Genomic DNA, 19,937 nt, shown 5'->3' with positions numbered 1-19,937 from the left:
TAAAAATAAAAAAAGCTATAAACAAGCTGGATCATCATAAGCTTGACAAAAGAGGGGCCACCACCAGCGCCACCACCACCCCTGCATGGCCTCCACCACCAGCTACTCCTCCTCCTTGAAAAGGAGGGGGAAGCCGTCAAAGTAGACGGTCATGTCCTTGTCCATCCAGGCGTGGAAGTCACGGCCATCATTGTCAATGATGTCCATGATCACCCACTCCCGCAGCCACGCGCGGTAGCATCCTTGAGGGTAGTGGTATGGGAGGCGGTACCGCAACTTGGCCCACCTACGCCACTGCTTGCACACCATCTGCACAGCAGCCTGCCCCTCCCAGTCCAGTTTGGTGAAGATTTGGGTGATGAGGATGTCTTGATGATGACAAAGGGGGTGTGCCTCCCTTAAAGCAAGGTCTCCTAAAGTCAAAGTAACGGCCAAAGTCAATAACACAGTAAGTAAACCCTAATTATTATACGGAATCTAGATTAAAATACTTCCAAATTAAACAATAGTTTAAATAAACACCGTTTTCAAGAACATGCAAGCATCAATTCGAATTAATCAAACTCTGTTTTTTATTTAAGTGAATCAAAAACAGTAAGTGAAACCCTAATTACTACAAAATCTAGTTTAAATTAATTCCAAATTAAGCAACAATTGTATAATTTAACATATTAAACACCATTTTCAAGAACATGCAAGCATCAATTCGAATTAAATATTGGAAAGTAAAAACGGACGAAACCCTAATTCCAACTTCAATTGATAAATTATGCGAAATCAACCCACGATTGTTTAAATTAACATATAAAAAACCACAATCAAGATAATGCATGCACCAATTTTGGGAAAAAGTTACTTAACAAAAAAGCCCTAATTTATCATGGCTCAACTGCAAACATTTATTGAAAAAACCGACAAATTGAATGAAAATACCTTCGTCCCATCTGGAAATTCTTGTTCTCTTGGGGGTGCGACATTCCCACTTATCAGCAGTCCTCTTTCCTGATACGCAAGAACCCATTTTTGCAGAAAACTCAGAGCAATAACTTCAAATTCTCTTAAGTGTTTGAGTGAGTAAATGGCAAAAAGACAACTGAGAGTGAAAATGGGGGGGGGGACCATATAAATAGGAAGTGAAAAGGGGGGAAATAGGGTTGGGAACAGTAAAATAATTACCGCCAAAACATTATTAGGAAGGAACCAGAAAATACGAGGGAAGTTGGAAGGTTTCCACGTGTACACATTGAAAAAGTAAGTTGAAAAGGCTAAGTAATTGGAAAAGGCTTATTTTCATCAAAATCATCTGTTTTCAATCATTAATCTACGTGTATATTAATTCTCCTTTTATTTTAATAATTTTTTATATTATTATATTCATTTTAACGGCCGTTAGTGACGGAAAACAAAAAGCAGCATTTTCCATCCATTTTGAGGGACCTAAATGCTCCTTTTGAAACTTGAGGGACCTAACTGCTCCTTTTGGCAAAGTTTAGGGACCTTCGGACCTATTTACTCTGCATATCACAATAAAAGATAAAATAGGAAAAAGACAAAAAAAATAATTAAAAAGAAATGGTACTTTTTATTTATTTTTTAACAAAAATGATACTTTGCCCTGTTTCCTATTTTATCGTGTTATGTATTTACCATGCATAATCGATTGCCGCCTCGACAACCTCAGTGCATTATGCCTTTTCTACGGAAGATGATACACATACACTGGGTGTATGTTGTATCACCATACCCTGGCCTTTGGTTGGTCCACATCAACGTTAGTAATATTCATTTTTGGGGGGAAAGGGTTAAAACAGGGGGGAAAATTTTGGCATATTGCGCCACACCTCCAAGCTTGAGCGGTACAATTTCAGCCCTCCTCCTGAAATTTCATTTCCCGCTCAAATGCTCAATCTCAATTTTTTAATAATTTGCGGTGTTCTTCTTTTATTACTGGAAGTAGTGATTACAAAGCATCATTGCCCAATACTGGCATGGCTGCTAGTAACAAGCAGGGAGTGCAAAAATCAGAGCTGCGGTGAAGGTGAAGAGCTTCAACATTTTGTTGTTGTTCTGTTGTTATTGAAGAAGCTCAAACATTGGTTTAAATTTTTGTATAAATTTTTTCATCTATGTTTATGTTATTCGTATTTATCTAGTTAACTGTTAATCTTGAAATTATGTAATGATTTTGTGATAATTATTGAATGCATGTTATCTGTTAGCAAATCGGGTCAGATCTGAGTGCTTGACTGATGGGCGGAAATTACGATGTTGTTCTATTATTTTAGGGTTTATAGCTACGTAGTATTAAAATTTGTAGTACATTGTTTATTTTAAAATTTATAACTAGGTTTTGGTTATTATACATTGTTGTTATATCTTTATAATTAATCCATTTCGTTATATAATAAATGCTATCGAGTCTATATTATTTACACTATAGTAAACCTGGTCCATGCTATGGACCAGGGTATTTTAGTCTTTGCGTTGTTGCGTGCGAGAAGTTGTTTGTAACTGTCACGTGCTTTCCTAATTATATATATGTTTTTTTTTTTAATTTTCTTTTTCCCGGCTTTTGAACTTCTCACTCAACTTCTCTCTCTAAACTGTTTCCCAACTTCTCTCTGAATTTCTCTCTCCATTTCAAATTTAATTTCAGTGATTATTTTCATCCATTTGCATCAAATTACTCTTCCGATCTTCTTTTTTCTAAAAAATGGTGAAGAAAGCGGCACCGAAGAATCCGGCAGCGAAGAAACCGGCAGCGAAGAAACTTGAATTCGACAATTCCGTCGCTGAAATGGCTGTTGAAGCTCCTCGAAGGCGAGGAAGAAGGCCAAATGCTGTTTCTGAAGAAATTCCTGGTAATTCGAACTTATTTTTTGTTTGATTTTGAATTATTGAAATGTTTGTGGTTTTTGCTGAAATTAGGTTTAGTGTTTTATGCAGTTACTGTTTCAAAGATATAGTTACCTTTTATTTGCTGTTTCTGAAGAAATTCCTGTTAATTCGAACTTATTTTTTGTTTGATTTTGAATTATTGAAATGTTTGTGGTTTTTGCTGAAATTAGGTTTAGTGTTTCATGCAGTTACTGTTTCAAAGATATAGTTACCTTTTATTTGCTGTTTCTGAAGAAATTTCTAGTAATTCGAACTTATTTTTTGTTTGATTTTGAATTATTGAAATGTTTGTGGTTTTTGTTTGAAGTTACTGTTTCAAAGATATAGTTACTTTTTATTTTATGTTACGAAGTTTTTAAGTGTTTTTATTAGTGACTGGTTTGTTCGTAGTTTTTTAGAGTAATTATATTTTTAAAAGGTTACTATATTTCTAAAACAGTAACTATGTTTTTAAAATAGTTACTGTCTTTTTAGAAAGTAAATTAACTTTAAAACAGTAACTATGTGTTATAATTAGTTACTATCTTTTTTAGAAAGTAAATATAACTTTAAAACAGTAAATATGTGTTATAAATAGTTACTGTGTTTTTAGAAAGTAAATAAACTTTAAAATAGGAACTATGTGTTATAAATAGTTACTATCGTTTTTAGAAAGTAAATATAACTTTAAAACAGTAACTATGTGTTATAAATAGTTACTATCTTTCTTAAATGTTATTATAAAATTAAACAGTTACTATGTCTAATAAATAGTTACTATCTGATTTAAATGGATACTCTATGTTTATGTATTTATTATATTATTTGAAAGGTTACTATATGATTTTATTGGTTACTATGTGATTGTAATGGTTACTATATAGTAATATTTTGTTTTATAATTGTTTTGTTTCAGTTGCTAAGGAATCTGTGTCTATAAAGAAGAACAAAAAGGCTGGCAGTCCGAAATCAAAAGCAATTGCGCTTGTATCTGAAAAAGAACCAATTGAAGAAGAACAACCTAATCAACTAGTTTTACAAAATTCTTCTCTGGTTGACGTTCCACAGCCTGAATCTCATCAACTTCATTCACAAGTTTTGAAAGAAGTTGGCGCTGATGGCCTGCCTATCGTGTAAGTGTAAGTTTAATTTAGTTAATTGTTCTAAATAGTTACTATATGTTCAAAATAGTTACTATGTTCTAAATAGTTACTATATTTTTTAAAATAGTTACTATATGTTGTAAACAGTTACTATATGATTCCAAAGGTTACTATATGTTGTAAACAGTTACTATATGATTCCAAAGGTTACTACATGTTTTAAATAGTTACTATATGATTCCAAAGGTTACTATATGTTTTAAATAGTTACTATATGTTTTGAAATATGTTCTAAATAGGTTCTATGTGTACTATGTTTACAATAGTTACTATATGACTCCAAAGGTTACTATATGTTTTAAACAGTTACTATATGTTCTAAATAGGTTCTATGTGTACTATGTTTACAATATTGACTATATCAAAGGTTACTATATGTTCTAAATAGTTACTTTATGTTTTAAACAGTTACTATATATTCTAAATAATTACTATATGTTATAAATAGGTTCTATGTGTATGTGTAGTATAGGTACTATATTATTTGAAAGGTTACTATATGTTTTAAACAGTTACTATATTTTCTAAATAGTAACTATATGTTTCTAATAGTTACTACATGTTTTAAACAGTTACTATGTGTTCTAAATAGTTACTATATGATATATAAAGCTGACTTACTTTCATTATTCATTTTTTTCAGGTTTAATTTTGATACACAATGTTCAGGAGGATCATTGTGTAAATTAATTAAAGACTTCTCTCCTGATCAAAAGGCAGCTGTTCAAGAGATAGGGTTTGGAGGATTGTTAGGCCTTCAATTAAGTCGAAAAAACACTCAGATGATGTACTGGTGCATCAAGTGCTTTGATGGTGTGAGTTCTCTGTTTACAATCAGTGATTCCAAGCAATTTGAAATCACTGATTATGATGTGTACGATTTGTTTATGCTCCCCCTTTCTGAGCTGGAGGTTGAAGGGGTTAAACGTGGGCGCAATTCCACTAATCCTGATTTTGATTTGAAGATCAAGTGGAGAAAAGAGTTCGGTTTTGAAGAGGTCAATGCTCAAATTCCTATAAGGTTGCTTGAGGACAAGATTAAATTGTTGACAGATGGTGGTGATCTGTTTAAACAATTATTTGTTTTTGTTGCTTTCTCTACATTTTTTACTCCAACAGCCAATAGGACTGTAGATTTGAGATTGGCTAAGGCTTTGGAAGATCCCAAAATGATTTCCAAATACAATTGGTGTAAATACGTTCTTGACGTATTATGTGAGGAAACAGTGAAATTTAAAAATAGTTTATTGAAAGGCAAAGATCAAAAGACATTTGGAGGCTGTGTTGTGTTTTTGCAACTTGTGTATTTTCAGAGGATTAAGTTTAGGAATTCCAGTGGTATTCCTGATCAATTACCTCTTATTCAGCATTGGACATCGAAGATGGTAACCGATCGGATTCATGCTGAAAATGCCAATATGAGTGCATTATATGGTTCTGGTATATTGGAGAAGGGGAAGTATCCAATTTCCAAAAAGTTTGTTTTTGTTGATGGTCAAATAGATTTGACCCAAATCAAATCTATTTCGAAAGAAAATGAAGCAGGCAGCAGTGGGGGAAGAGCTGAACAGCCCTATGTTGGGCGTCGAATTCCAAGTCGGCGTCCTAGGATTCTTCAGTTTGAAATCCCTAATTCTCATCCTACAGATGAAGAAATTTTCTCTAAAGCCACTGATGTAAGTTTATTTTATTATTGATATATTTGTCAATATATAGTATAATTATTTTTTATATGCTATAGTTATCTTTTATACACTATTGTTATCATTATCTTTGGTTTAGTAAATGTAGGTATATATAATTATCTTTTATATTCTATAGTTATCTTTTCTGTACTATAGTTATCTTTCACATACTATGTTACCATTACTTTGTTTTAACAAATAGTAACTATATGTTTTAAACAGTTACTATATGGTATAAATAGTTACTATATGTTTTATGTACTATAGTTATCTTGTGTATACTATAGATATCTTTTATATACTATAGTTACCTTTTATTTACTATAGTTATCTTTTATTTTCTATAGTTATCTTTTATATTCTATAGTTACTTTTCATATACTATAGTTAACTTTTATACAGTTATCTTTATATACTATAGATACCTTTTCTTATAATATTTTTTGTATTTTTAGTTAAATTTTCATATTATGTTCCATATTTAAATTTATGTATTTTGTTATTAGGATTTTCATGGTCAGTGGTTGTTGATGAAGAGAGATCTGGATGTAGTTTCAGCCATCCATGCTGAAGAGCTGTTCAAATTAAAGGCTTCAATGCCTTCGCAGAACCATGGCGATGATATTTTGGAAAATTCCACTTATCAAAAGATGGTTGATGAGTTGGTGGAGATTCATCAGTTGGTGAAGAATCTACCAAATGGTTGGGATGACATTTTTGGTTCAAGTAACAATCCAGTTGTTACTGCTGCCCCTCAACCTTCTGCCGTTGTTCCAACTGAGCCTGCAGTTGTTACAGCTGCTGTTGTTGATGCAACAACATCTACCGAAGCAATTATTCGAGAAGTTGATCCTGACACTCAAATAAATGCAGTTCTTGATTCTTTGAAAAGCAAAGATAAAGAAATTACGGAGGATGATGATGAAGAAATAGAAGAATATGAGCGCGTGTGGGCTGGATTTCAAAAATGCATCATTAACAACCATGCTGTATCAAGAGTGAATGTCAGTGTCTATGGCATAGAGGAAAATGTGATGTTTATGTCTCCGTTTATGATAGCATTTGAAGATTTAATGAGGCATCTTCCAGCATTTGTTCAAGAAGCTGTGGACTTTGCTGCTCTGACTGATGGAGAGGGTATTTTGACTGAGTAAGTAGAAGTTTTCTCATTTAATAATTTATAGTTACCTTTCAAATAATATAGTTACCATTCATATATTATAGTTACCTTTCATATATTATAGTTACCTTTCATATAATATAGTTACCTTTCATATAATGTAGTTACCTTTCATATAATATAGTTACTTTTTATTATTTATAGTAACCCTTCATATAATATAGTTACCTTTCATATAATATAGTTACCTTTCTTAAAAGTGAAGTTGTTGCCCTAACTTTATAGTAACCTTTCATATAATATAGTTACTATTTGTATACTATAGTATCCTTTTGTTTACTATATTTACCTTTTATATTCTATTGTTACCTTTTATTTATTATAGTAACCTTTATAATTCTTCTGACATATTTATTGTTTCTTTTTTATGTTTTTCAGTGATAAAGTTATAGAATACAATCATTTTATTGCGGTAGGAAGAGATGACATGTGGACCCTTCCTTCCACATTTGATATTCTTTTGATTCATATTGAAGCTTGGGCTTTTTTATTGAATGAAAATGAAAGGAATCCTGCTGGTTCTCCTCAGAAGCTGTTTTTAGGTGGCACATATTGTGTAAGTTATATTTTTAATAATATAAAATGTTAATTATTTTAAATTTTTTTGGCCTTTGTTTAATTTTTCTTTTAATATTGATTTGCAGAAATATGTTGCTGATTTGATTGAGAAACTAGGCAATGAAAAAATCTTGTCTGAATTGTGTGTTTGTCTTAATTATGGTGTGAAAGATGTAAATGGAGTTCAATCGTTGAAAGATTGTAATATGGTATGATTTATATTTTCTTTATATAACCATATTATCTTCTTTTTTTTGTCTCCTTTCTTGTAGTTGTAATCTGTTGTTTTTCTTTTTTATATAGATTTTTGCTCCTGTTCTGATTGAAGACCCGAAGCATTATTACCTGTTTGTCATTAGTATGAAAGACAAAAGTGTCTATTTCTTTGATAATATGCTTCTGGAACCAAAAGAGATGGAACAAAGGAAGAAAGCTTATTCTGTCTTGGTAAGTTTTTTTTATAGTTACATTTTTTGTTGTTGTAGTTACTCTATAAATGTTATAGTTACCTTTATATTAGTCTTTCTTTTTTAGAGGAACTATATTTTTGACAAGGTTACTATTTGTTTAAAACAGTAACTATGTTTTTAAAATAGTTACTATCGTTATAAAATAGTTACTATATGATTCCAAAGGTTACTATATGTTGGTAATGGTTACTATATGATTTTAATGGTTCCTATATGATTCTAATAGTTACTATATGATTTTAATAGTTACTATATGATTTTAATAGTTACTATATGATTTTTAACCAACTGGTAATAGTTACTATATGATTTTAATAGTTACTATATGATTTTAATTCTTACTATATGTTGGTAATAGTTACTATATGATTTCAAAGGTTACTATATGTTGATAATACCTACTATATGTTTTGTACAGTGTTCTTCATTGGAAAAACTACTGAAAAATATGGATAACATTCATCATGAAGATATTAAAAGCTTCAAATTTATCCCGGTCGGTGGTAATTGGAAGCGAGGTGCTTATGACAAAGACTGTTGTGTCTATTTGATGATGTTAATGATGGTTTTTCATGGTGTTGAAACGGTACAAGATGGTGTTGGGATTTTTGACTTTGATCCCTTGGCAGATGTAAGTTTTTGTGTTAAAAATAATTAATGTTATTCATATTTTTCTTTTCATTCTTTATAGTTATTGTTTTGTTATCATAGTTACTGTTTTTATTCTAATAGTTACTGTTCAAATATTTGCAGGAAGATTTCAGGAAGTTTCTCAGGGCTTGTATTTGTGGCACCATTGTGTTGTCAGATTTGAATTGTTACAGAGATGAATATCTGAAACGAATGGTTGCATTCAGGAAATACAGGAAACAAGATGTTTTGGATGCCCTAATTAAACAAAGGGAAGAGTTGACGCAGAAATACATGAATGATGCTTCAAAAATTGAAATTGTTGCAAGAAATAGTTCAGCAAGGAAATCCAAACATGTTGAAACAGAAGATGAAGCTGAGACAGATGTCAATGTTGAAGGGAAAGGACGTGGCAAAGGCGGGAGACGCACCCGAGGAGGCAGACGCGGGAAGGCACGTGGACGAGGTGCTTCACGTGGTTAATAATTATTGCTGAAAAAACAATTTAATTTTTTGTGTTTGTATGTAGTCGAATTACTACTTAGAATGTACAATTCTAAGTTTGATATAGTTACTGTTCAAATAATTTTTTGTGTTTGTATGTAGTCGAATTCTAAGTTTGATATAGTTACTCTCAATGATTTTTAATTGTTTGATATATGAGAGTAATTATAACTTTTGCAGTATTTGTGTGATATTGTTCAATTTACTTATTTTAAATATAGTTTCTATTTGAATGAAATAGTTACCTTTCTTCAAATATAGTTACTCTTATAAATTTGTAAGTCATATGATGGCATAACGAAAGTTACTATATTATCAAAATAGTAACTATATTTTATATAGAGTTACTATATGTAAAGAAGGGTGACCACTAAATGTGAAGAGTTGGTATATATAAAAAGTGAATAATTTTGTGTATAAATTCAAATAGTTACTATCTTACAGATATAGTTATCTTTAATAAGATACAATTACTCTCTTTTTTATGGTATTTTATTTTTGAGTAACATATAGTTACTATAAGTCATTTTGATTGCATAAAAAACGTTACTATATTTTTTTAGAATAGTAACTATATTGTTCTAAGAGTTACTATATTTTTTAAATAGTAACTATATTTTATAAAAAGTTACTATATTGTAAAAAAAGTAAGTATATTTTATAAAGAGTTACTATATTATCAGAATAGTAACTATATTTTATTAAGAGTTACTATATTGTCAAAATAGTAACTATATTTTATAAAGAGTTACTATATTTTCAGAATAGTAACTATATTGTATTAAGAGATACTATATTGTCAAAATAGTAACTATTTTATAACGAGTTACTATAAATAAAAATTGTGTGTTTATAAAGAGTTACTATACTGAATGTATAGTAACTATGTATTGTAAAGGAGAACTATAGTATAAACACTCAATAAATTTGTTTAAAAATGTTGAAGTAACTGTATATGATAATAAAACAAGAACATCACTAAAATAGTTGTTCTTTAGGTGTAAATAATTGAATATTGGGTGTCTTGGATCCAAATTCTTTGTGTTTCTTTTTTCCTTTCTTTGATGGCTGCTTGTAATTGTCATATTGACCCTTTATTCTCTTCTTACTCTTTCCTTTAGTATTAGCACGACCAGGATCAAGCACAATTGTTATTTCAGAATTAGTTGATTCCCCGTCTTGTGTTTCTCGTTGTGCTTCAGCTTTTGCCTTTTCTTGTTCTGCTATCTTTGCAGCTTCTTCTTTTGCCTTCCTTTCTTCTTCCTTTTTTATGATTTCATCAACTGCTTTATTATCCATTTTAAACTTCTCCTCGATAAATTTTCTGGCCTTTGCTATCTTATGCCCTTTCAAAATTAAGTTATAGTATCTGTGGTATAGAGTTTAAGTGTTAAGTAAAATATCAACTGTAATTGTAAATATATGAAAATGAACTAATGTATATTGAAAAAATTACCTTCTGATCATATGTAATCTCCAACCAGTAAAATTGTTGATTTCACCTTTCTCCCTTTTTATTGTATCAACCCTTTCCCACATCTGTTTCTTTGCATATCTAGTCCATCTTGTTGTTATGTAACGATCTGGAATTGTATTGATTGAATGTATATGCAATATTCTTAAACAATGGAAGCACAACCATCCAGATTCTTCAAAGTTTTTGCATGTGCAAGTGACGGTTGAATCTTCCATTTTGTATTGAACTTCTTGCCTTGATCCTGTTAGATTATTTACATATAATGTAATATTATTCAAAAGAACATCTACTCTAAATAATAAATAAAGATTTATAGTTTTTTTACCTGTTATTCCTTCTATCCACACTTCAAAAAACACTGTTCTTCCTACACTTCCCTTGAACATTGTACTACTTGCCACAGAAAGCTTGAACTCTTCTTCAAAATCACGAAAAAGTGTTATCGTGTATACATTTGCTGCCTGTTTTAATATAGCACTCATACTTAGCTCTGAAGTTGGTATTCCCCTTGTACAGTCAAAGTCGTCTTTTTCTTCAGTTTTTCTCCATCGATTTATTGTAGCTTGAAAAATACTATAGAGTTCTGTTAATGTTGTACTTTTATTTGCTTTAAAACCAACAGCATGGTTTGTACTTTCACTTCTTTGTGAAGAAAGTATACCGGCAGAAAAAAAATCTTTACTTAAAGCTGTACACCATTTTTCTTTTAGACCATACAATCTGTTGAACCAGTCATCTTTTTCCAGCTTAAAAGTGTTGATCATAGATTTCCAAGTTTCTTCAAAATCATTTGGTGTTATACACCCACTTAAACACTTGTAGAATGCGTTTTTGAAGTTTTTATCAGACTTCAATAAACCAAACCTACTGTTTGCATTTTTACTCAAGTGCCACAAGCATAACCTGTGTCTTGAAGAAGGAAAAACCTGAAAAACAATAATGAATATATATAGTTCCACAAAATAGTAACTATATTTTATAAAGAGTTACTATACTTTATAAAGAATTACTATATTGTCAAAATATTAACTATATTTTAATAAGAGTTTCTATATTTTCAAAATAGTAACTATACTTTATAAAGTGTTACTATATTGTCAAAATAGTAACTATACTTTATAAAGTGTTACTATAATTTTAGAATAGTAACTATATTGAATTAAGAGTTACTATATTGTCAAAATAGTAACTATATTTTATAAAGAGATACTATATTGTTAAAATAGTAACTATATTTTATAAAGAGTTACTATATTGTCAAAATAGTAACTATAATATATGAAGAGGTACCTGTTCTATTCCAGCAGCAATAGCTGCATCTTGATCAGTGAAAATTGATATAGGGTGCTTTCCTCCCATAGCCTTCAGAAAAGTTTCAAACACCCAAACGAAAGATTCTGTGGTTTCATCCCCAATGAAAGCACAAGCAAACATTGTGTTTTTCCAATGGTTATTGATACCAACAAATGGAGCACATATGAGATTGTACTTATTGGTTCTGAATGTAGTATCAAAAACTAGAACATCTCCATATATTTTGTAATCTTCTCTCATCATAGAATCCCTCCAAAATAGGCACTCAACTTTTCCTTCAGCATTGAGTCTTACTCTGAAAAAGAACTCGGGATCTATTGATTGTATGTCATACAGTTTGTTCACTAGTGTTTGTGAATCCTTGCCATCAATTTGCTTCATTTTTAACTTGTAGCAGTAGTTTAGATGATCAATCATCGTATGACCTACACAGTCGTCTCCGCCAGTTTCTGTTGACATATACCTATAAGACTCCATTGGTCTTAGACCACATTCTGACATTGCCTCAATAGCTTCTTTTTTAGGTTCTGTCATTTGTCGTTCCGATCGGTGGAGATAATTACTTATTTCTCTTGTCAATGGGTGATTATGTACCACTACATGCTTTTCTATTTCAAAATCTCCATTTTCATTCTTCTTTGCAAATATTTGAGCTTCACATTTTGTTCTTGTTATCATAACCCTCTTTCTCCTTTCTTTCTTTTTTGCATCTGATTGATCATCTTCATTTTTGAGTTCTTTGTTTTTAGGAGGGTCTTTTATTCCAGCAGCAGAGCAGTAGAAGTATTTTCCATTAACAATTGTGGTTCCTTCTTTATATCTATTCTTCCCTTTTCGTACACTAAAACCAATAATAGCAGCATGTTTGCAATATAGATCATAAATCTCATCGGTTGTTTTCCTTGCTTCTCCAATTAAACTGCCATCTAATTCTTTATCAATGTTTTCTTCCTGCTCATTATTTGGATTTTCAAAGATGTTGTGGTTTGTATCAATTGAATGTATTATTGAACCTGTACAAATACAAATATAGTTATCATTAAATGTGATAGTTACTCTTAATATTTATATAGTTACTCGTTATATTTTATAGTTACTATATAATTAACATAGTTACTTAGGATCTATTGTTTGTTATAGTTACTCTACATTTAATATAGTTATTCTTTATATGTTATAGTTACTATAAGTTAAATGTAGTTTATTGCTTATATAGATTATTTCGTTATGTGAAGTTACTCTATAATTAATATAGTTACCTTTCATAAATTATAGTTACTTTATTATAAATATAGTTATCATTATATGGGATAGTTACTCTTCATTTTATACAGTTACTGTTTATATATTATAGTTACTCATAGTTAATATAACTCCTTTTTATATGTTATAGTTACTCTACAGTATATAGTTCTTCTTTATATGTGATAGTTACTCTTCATTTTATATAGTTACTTTTTATATGTTATAGTTACTCTATATTTAACATTGTTACTTAAGATCTATTGATTGTTATAGTTACTCTACAGTTCATATAGTTACTCTTTACATGTAATAGTTATTCTATATTTAACATACTTACTTAGGATCTATTGATTGTTATAGTTACTCTACAGTTAATATAGTTACTCTTTATATGTTATAGTTACTATAAGTTAAATGTAGTTTATTGCTTATATAGATTATTTCGTTATGTGAAGTTACTCTATAATTAATATAGTTACCTTTCATAAATTATAGTTACTTTATTATAAATATAGTTATCATTATATGGGATAGTTACTCTTCATTTTATACAGTTACTGTTTATATATTATAGTTACTCATAGTTAATATAACTCCTTTTTATAAGTTATAGTTACTCTACAGTATATAGTTCTTCTTTATATGTGATAGTTACTCTGCATTTTATATAGTTACTTTTTATATGTTATAGTTACTCTATATTTAACATTGTTACTTAAGATCTATTGATTGTTATAGTTACTCTACAGTTCATATAGTTACTCTTTACATGTAATAGTTACTCTATATTTAACATACTTACTTAGGATCTATTGATTGTTATAGTTACTCTACAGTTAATACAGTTATTCTTTATATGTTATAGTTACTATAAATTAAATGTAGTTATTTCTTATTTATATTATTTCATTATGTGAAGTTACTCTATAATTAATATAGTTACCATTCATAAATTATAGTTACTTTATTTTAAATATAGTTATCATTATATGTGATAGTTACTCTTTATTTTATATAGTTACTGTTTATATATTATAGTTACTCACACTTAATATAACTCTTGTTTATATGTGATAGTTACTCTACAGTATATAGTTCTTCTTTATATGTGATAGTTACTCTTCATTTTATATAGTTAGTCTCCATAGTTTATAGTTACTCTACAGTTACTATAAGTCCTGTCTATATGAGATAGTTACTCTACATTAAACATAGTTTCTCTTTGTATGTTATAGTTACTCTGCTTTAAATATAATTCCTCTTTCTATGTTAGTTACACTACTGCAATTATAATATGTTAACTATATCAATATAACAGTTACTATATATATATTAAAAGATACTATATCATACCTTCTTCAATACATTGATTTGCAACCATAACTTGCTGAGATGTGCCTTCATCTTCATCTTCAACATCATATATACTTCTCTATGATTCTCAAAGTTTTCTAAAATAATAATAATTACTCAATGAGTATGAAAGTTACTATAATTTTCTTCGTAGTTAGTTATTAGGATTCGAATATTACCGTCATAATTATACAATTTTTCTTCTATTGCGCGATTTAAATCGATATTCAAATCGATTAAATCGTCCTCCATTGTTGAAGCTCGAAGAGAGAGAAGCTGTTGGAGGAGAGAGAAGCTGCTGTAAGAGAGAGAAGCTGCTGCTGGAGGAGAGAGATTTCAATTTTAGGGTTTCGCGCATTCTGTTATTTTGGAACACGTGATTTCAAACGGTTCAGCGCTGCAAATTACCTAATTACCCTGGTCCATGGTAACCTTAATGGTGGACCGGGTCCATGCAAGCGGAATTGAGTCTATATTAGTAACTGTACGGATATGGGTGATAAAGAAAATGGTGATAATGCTTATTTTAAATTATTATAATTTGTAATTTATTTTTTAGTTTAACCGCAGTTATGTTGTTTCTCTTAATAATAAGTTTTTTATTTACAAATTTACATGCATGTTCGGTTTTATAATAACTACCCGATTTTATACAAATTTACCGCAATTATGTTGTTTCTCTTAGTAATAACTTTTTTAATCGGATTTTCTGTTTAATTTGTTACTAATTAATTTGTCACTTAATCAAGTGCATCATCTTATTTTTATGTTGCTTTAATCGAGAATTAAAAATTGGAACACATTCTAATAACTCGGTTTATTTTGTTAATAATTATTTTGTGACTTAATCAATTGCATCATCTTACTTTTATGTTGTTTTAATCAAGAATTAAAAATTATGTCATTTTAATAACTGTGTCATTTTGTTCATAAGAAACTAAAAAAGTATCCAAAATTAAGTAATAGATTCATGAGAGTCTAAAAAGGTGTGAACATATATATTGTCTGCCTTTTCTAGCCCATAAAAAAGTGTTTCAAATGCAGCTCATATATTTTTGGTACGATAGTTAGGAGGTCATTCAGGTTTCAAAGGACTTGAATGTGGCAAAAGAAGAGGCTCTTCTTCGAAGGCAAAGGACTTTAATCCTTTTGGTGTTAGCGGTTCAACAATGGATAATCCGATTGCCATTATTAATTGAAATGGAAAAAGGAGAAATCACCAACAACTAATTCTCCCAAGTGCCAAAAGAAGTGTTTCATCTTTTGTCTTATATAGATAACTAGGATTTTTTGTGGCTTCAAGGTTTATCTAGGTTATTGAGATATTTTGTAGAAGGGAGGTATGATCTAATCGTTATTTGTTTCACCAGAAGGGAAACTGGTATTGTACCGAACCTACCTTAATGTTTTGTTAATATAATCGTCTTTTCACGTGTTAAAAAAATATATGTGGTATAGTGGTATACCAAGATTAGACAAAGAACATATAACTCAAATTATTAAGCATAAACTTCATTCGTTCTCCTCTTTCTAAGATTTCTCTTTCAATCTTCAACAATTTGTACACAATTACTCGTCCTTACGCCAACAAAATTAATAGATTTCATGACTTGTGTAATTGCATATATTTTTATACTTAGTAAACTAAGGCCCTGTTTAGTTCAACTTATTTCAGGACCTTATTACTTATTTCAGATCTAATCAGGTCAGATCAGACCAGACCAGATTAGATCAGATCAAATCAGACAAAATAAGTTCAGATCAGAAAAAATAAGTTCAGATCAGATCAGACCAGATTATTATTATTAATATTATTATTATTATTATTATTATTATTATTATTGGTATATGTTTATATCATTGTTATTATATTTAATATTTTATTACTATTATTGCATTTATAAAAAATTATGTTATTGTCGATGCCATTACAATCTATTATTTAAGGCATAAAAAAACATTAACAACACATTCAAATTGATCATGTCCAAATTAAAACCATTAAGTCCACATCAGAAACGATGTGATCAGGTCATGTTCATATCAGAACTGATTTTTATAGATCAGAGCCATTATATATCCAGACTAGAACTGATAGGATCAGATAATATCCAAATCATGTTCAAATCTGCAAAGATCTTGTCTACATCAGAACCGATCCTTATAGAACCAATATGTTCAGATCAAAACTGATTTGTATAGATCATGTCTAGATCAGAATCAGATCAGAATTGATCTGCAAAGATCATGTCCAGATCAAAACTAGTTTGTACAGATCATGACCAGATCATAACTGATCTGTACAGATCATGTCCAAATCAGAACTGATCTACACAGATCATGTCCAGATCATGTCTAAATCAGAATTGATCTGTACAGTTCAGTTCTAATCTAGACTTGATCTGAACATGATATGTACATATCAGAACTGTTCTGTACATATCATGTTCAGATCAAGTCTAGATCAGAACTGAACTGTACAGATCATGTATAGATCAGAACTGATCTGTCCAGATCATGTCCAGATCATGTCTTGATCATAACTGAACTGTACATATCATGTCCATATCAGAACTAATCTGTACAGATCATGTCCAGATTAGAACTGATCATGTCCAGATCATAACTGATCTGTACAAATCATGTCTAGATCAGAACCGATATGTACATATCATATCCAGATCAGAACTTATATGTCTAGATCATAACCGATCTACCTAGATCATGTATAGGTCTATCTAATATAAGGAATAGTTAAATCATGAGCAAAGTCAAGTAAATAATAACAATATTATAAATTTGTGTAACATTTATTTTACACGTAAGTCGTTTAATATTAATAAATGTAGATTTTTGTTTAAACTTAATTCTGAAGAATCAGATCAGATCAGAGCAGACCAGATCAGATCAGAAAAAATAATTTCAGATCATATCAGATCAGAAAAAATAAGTTCAGATCAGATCAGATCATATCAGATCATATCAGATCAGATCAGGAGAAATAAGGTGAACTAAACAGGGCCTAAGAGTATTCTCCTTAAAAAAAACTCTAAGGGTATGTTTCAATTCTGCTTCAATCGTTGAAAAGGTGCTTTGCTCTCGAGAACCCCCTTTCTCTAGATTTAACAACTTCTCAGATCTAGTTCCTCTTATTCTGTTTTTCTTTAGTTGTGAATTTACTTTTAATTGATCTAATCATCGGTTAATATATTTTTTCTTCATATTCTTATTTGTTAATTTTTTTCCCTTTTTGTTGGAGTTTGTCGGTTTAATTTAATTAGAATGGCATGAAATTTGGTAGAATATAGACATGCATATTACAATAGTAGAGAAATTAAAATGTAGCGGCTAGTGGAAAATGCAGAGCTGTTGAAAATATATACAATTGTGCATGTGGGCTTAGAAGTAATTTTGTGTAATTTGATTTTCAATGTATAATTATGTCAAAGTTATAATATGTTATTTTTATTTTCGTATTGTGCAACTATGTATAATTCAATCTTCCATGGCTAAAATATGTTCAATATGTAGCGTTTTCATTGTGTACCATAGATTTGCCATGAAATTTGAAAGTGAATAATTGTTCTAAATTATTTTCTTATTCTTTCATGTCCATTAATTACCCTTTATTATTGTTATTTCCAATTTAGTCTCTCCATTAATTGTGTGTGGGGGTGATGTTGATTTGTTAATTTTTTGATTTCCTAAGTTTCCTTAAATAACGAAACATGAGAGGTGAGGATTGGGGTTTTGGAGCCCCTACATTCTTCACCACTCTACTTTAATAGTACAGATCGATGTATAATTATGTCAAAGTTATAATATGTTATTTTTATTTTCGTATTGTGCAACTATGTATAATTCAATCTTCCATGGCTAAAATATGTTCAATATGTAACGTTTTCATTGTGTACCATAGATTTGCCATGAAATTTGAAAGTGAATAATTGTTCTAAATTATTTTCTTATTCTTTCATGTCCATTAATTACCCTTTATTATTGTTATTTCCAATTTAGTCTCTCCATTAATTGTGTGTGGGGGTGATGCTGATTTGTTAATTTTTTGATTTCCTAAGTTTCCTTAAATAACGAAACATGAGAGGTGAGGATTGGGGTTTTGGAGCCCCTACATTCTTCACCACTCTGATTTAATAGCATAGATCGATAAACATAGGTTTAATACCTTTAATCCTATTCGATTTTACTCATGATAATTTTTTTAAGTTAAACAAAAAATATGGACGTAATGTGTTACTAACTATTATTTTAGTTAAACAGTTGCATGTTTGTTACTATAATTTTTTATTAAAAACAATTTAAAAAAAAATTAACACATTACAAATGAAATTTAACTACTTGGTTAATAATTACAAAATAAAGTTGCTTGCATGAAAGATTTCAAAGGTGATCAGGGTGATCAAATCAACCGTAGATCACTATTCAGGAAATCCACCAGATCAACCACACGATGAAATTTTCAACCACCTCTTCAACTATTTTAACTAATATTTTTGTACAAAAATTAATTTAAGTGATTTTTTTTTTCTTCGTATTTTGAAGTATTACTATTATTAACTATTCCGCTAATTAATTAACTTCTAATGTGTAATTCTTTGTAGTAAGTTAGTAACAAATCAGTGTAAACTTTACTTATCAGTATTAAGTTGCTCCGACTAAGTAAAAAAATTGAACTATTGCATTACATATTAATGGTTTATCGAGTAACTGAGTTACACATAAGTACATGTTATGGTTAAATTCCAATGGTTGCCTCATTGTCAACTTGGTTACTCCACTTGCCTTCATAAAGTGCTTTACACTGTCATCTAGGTCAAGGTTCGATTCTGAGCCCCTTTTTTTTTTGGTTTTTGCTTTTATTGTTTTCTTATACTTAACCATCCCTGACAACCAAACCCACACACTCGTGAGTCCTGCATCGCTTGAAGGATACAGCAATGTATATGGCAACTTCACTGGACCAACTCGTTTCTTCAGTTTCTCATCTTTGTTCCTCCCTACAATCTTATCTTCTATTTCCTCCAACTTTTTCCCGAATTTCCCAAACGCTTCTAATGGTACACTATCTGCAGTCCATTCGCGAGTCTCTCTTTGCCCGAGATACACCTGTTTGATGAAAAAATATGTTAATATGACAAACACAACTCAAACAACATGACTGATTCGCGTGAAATCCCAAGCACAGTTTGGAACTTGTTTGAGATTGTTTTTAAGAATACAGTGTCAGGTTTTTTCTCAAGTTCTTCATATTCAGGAGTGTTTGGTTCTGGCATGAGCTTTCGGCTAACAGTTTGGCGATTTGGGTGGTATCAAATCACGATATTAATTCAAGATCCATTATGCCCTCCAGCGTCCTGACCCTCTCTCTCTGTAGCCTGCTCAAAGTCATCTAAGAGCTTCATGGCCTTTGCACTTGCTATTCTTGGGTCCATTTTCTTCCTGTCAAAAACCCAAGAGTTCAGA

At 30.2% G+C, this 19,937-nt stretch overlaps 4 protein-coding genes across 4 annotated transcripts; 1 reads left to right on the top strand and 3 right to left on the bottom strand.

Annotated features, from left to right (window-relative positions):
- Positions 1 to 33: 33 nt before the first annotated feature.
- On the bottom strand, positions 34 to 1,135 carry LOC130466026 (uncharacterized). The gene is made up of 2 exons (XM_056834774.1): positions 934 to 1,135; positions 34 to 413 (listed from the first exon to the last, which is right to left on the bottom strand). Exons 1-2 carry the CDS (start codon positions 1,019 to 1,021, stop codon positions 103 to 105), a joined length of 399 nt encoding a protein of 132 aa, XP_056690752.1. The 5' UTR covers positions 1,022 to 1,135; the 3' UTR covers positions 34 to 102.
- Positions 1,136 to 2,565: 1,430 nt separating this feature from the next.
- Positions 2,566 to 9,238, top strand: LOC130465461 (uncharacterized). The gene is made up of 9 exons (XM_056834228.1): positions 2,566 to 2,861; positions 3,794 to 4,010; positions 4,684 to 5,716; positions 6,232 to 6,875; positions 7,284 to 7,461; positions 7,550 to 7,672; positions 7,767 to 7,910; positions 8,352 to 8,564; positions 8,687 to 9,238. The coding sequence occupies exons 1-9, from the start codon at positions 2,714 to 2,716 to the stop codon at positions 9,044 to 9,046; spliced, it is 3,060 nt and encodes a 1,019-aa protein (XP_056690206.1). The 5' UTR covers positions 2,566 to 2,713; the 3' UTR covers positions 9,047 to 9,238.
- A 711-nt stretch (positions 9,239 to 9,949) lies between these two features.
- LOC130465972 (protein FAR1-RELATED SEQUENCE 9-like) lies at positions 9,950 to 11,051 on the bottom strand. The gene is made up of 3 exons (XM_056834739.1): positions 10,870 to 11,051; positions 10,524 to 10,785; positions 9,950 to 10,436 (listed from the first exon to the last, which is right to left on the bottom strand). The coding sequence occupies exons 1-3, from the start codon at positions 11,024 to 11,026 to the stop codon at positions 10,046 to 10,048; spliced, it is 810 nt and encodes a 269-aa protein (XP_056690717.1). The 5' UTR covers positions 11,027 to 11,051; the 3' UTR covers positions 9,950 to 10,045.
- Positions 11,029 to 19,747, bottom strand: LOC110791162 (protein FAR1-RELATED SEQUENCE 5-like). The gene is made up of 6 exons (XM_056834227.1): positions 19,694 to 19,747; positions 19,353 to 19,580; positions 14,457 to 14,535; positions 11,835 to 12,871; positions 11,165 to 11,470; positions 11,029 to 11,034 (listed from the first exon to the last, which is right to left on the bottom strand). Exons 1-6 carry the CDS (start codon positions 19,745 to 19,747, stop codon positions 11,029 to 11,031), a joined length of 1,710 nt encoding a protein of 569 aa, XP_056690205.1.
- Positions 19,748 to 19,937: the final 190 nt, after the last annotated feature.

Source organism: Spinacia oleracea, chromosome 1 (assembly GCF_020520425.1).
Source record: "Spinacia oleracea cultivar Varoflay chromosome 1, BTI_SOV_V1, whole genome shotgun sequence".
In the NCBI taxonomy this organism is placed as follows: Eukaryota; Viridiplantae; Streptophyta; class Magnoliopsida; order Caryophyllales; family Amaranthaceae; genus Spinacia; species Spinacia oleracea.
Note: the sequence above shows the minus strand (reverse complement) of the source record. Positions and strands in the feature narration are given on the sequence as shown.

Bases quoted from the DNA above. Each gene is read 5' to 3' on its own strand.
- LOC130466026 (XM_056834774.1), bottom strand. From the start codon at position 1,021: ATGGGTTCTTGCGTATCAGGAAAGAGGACTGCTGATAAGTGGGAATGT. The intron at 414-933 runs GTATTTTCATTC...CTTTGACTTTAG, and splicing joins AATTTCCAGATGGGACGAAG to GAGACCTTGCTTTAAGGGAG.
- LOC130465461 (XM_056834228.1), top strand. From the start codon at position 2,714: ATGGTGAAGAAAGCGGCACCGAAGAATCCGGCAGCGAAGAAACCGGCA. The intron at 6,876-7,283 runs GTAAGTAGAAGT...TATGTTTTTCAG, and splicing joins GGAGAGGGTATTTTGACTGA to TGATAAAGTTATAGAATACA. The intron at 8,565-8,686 runs GTAAGTTTTTGT...AAATATTTGCAG, and splicing joins ACTTTGATCCCTTGGCAGAT to GAAGATTTCAGGAAGTTTCT.
- LOC130465972 (XM_056834739.1), bottom strand. From the start codon at position 11,026: ATGAGTGCTATATTAAAACAGGCAGCAAATGTATACACGATAACACTT. The intron at 10,786-10,869 runs GTAAAAAAACTA...ATAATCTAACAG, and splicing joins GTGGATAGAAGGAATAACAG to GATCAAGGCAAGAAGTTCAA. The intron at 10,437-10,523 runs GTAATTTTTTCA...TCTATACCACAG, and splicing joins AGATTACATATGATCAGAAG to ATACTATAACTTAATTTTGA.
- LOC110791162 (XM_056834227.1), bottom strand. From the start codon at position 19,747: ATGCCAGAACCAAACACTCCTGAATATGAAGAACTTGAGAAAAAACCT. The intron at 14,536-19,352 runs GTTAAGTATAAG...TGAGAATCATAG, and splicing joins GGGTTTGGTTGTCAGGGATG to AGAAGTATATATGATGTTGA. The intron at 12,872-14,456 runs GTATGATATAGT...GTATTTGTACAG, and splicing joins AAATCAATGTATTGAAGAAG to GTTCAATAATACATTCAATT.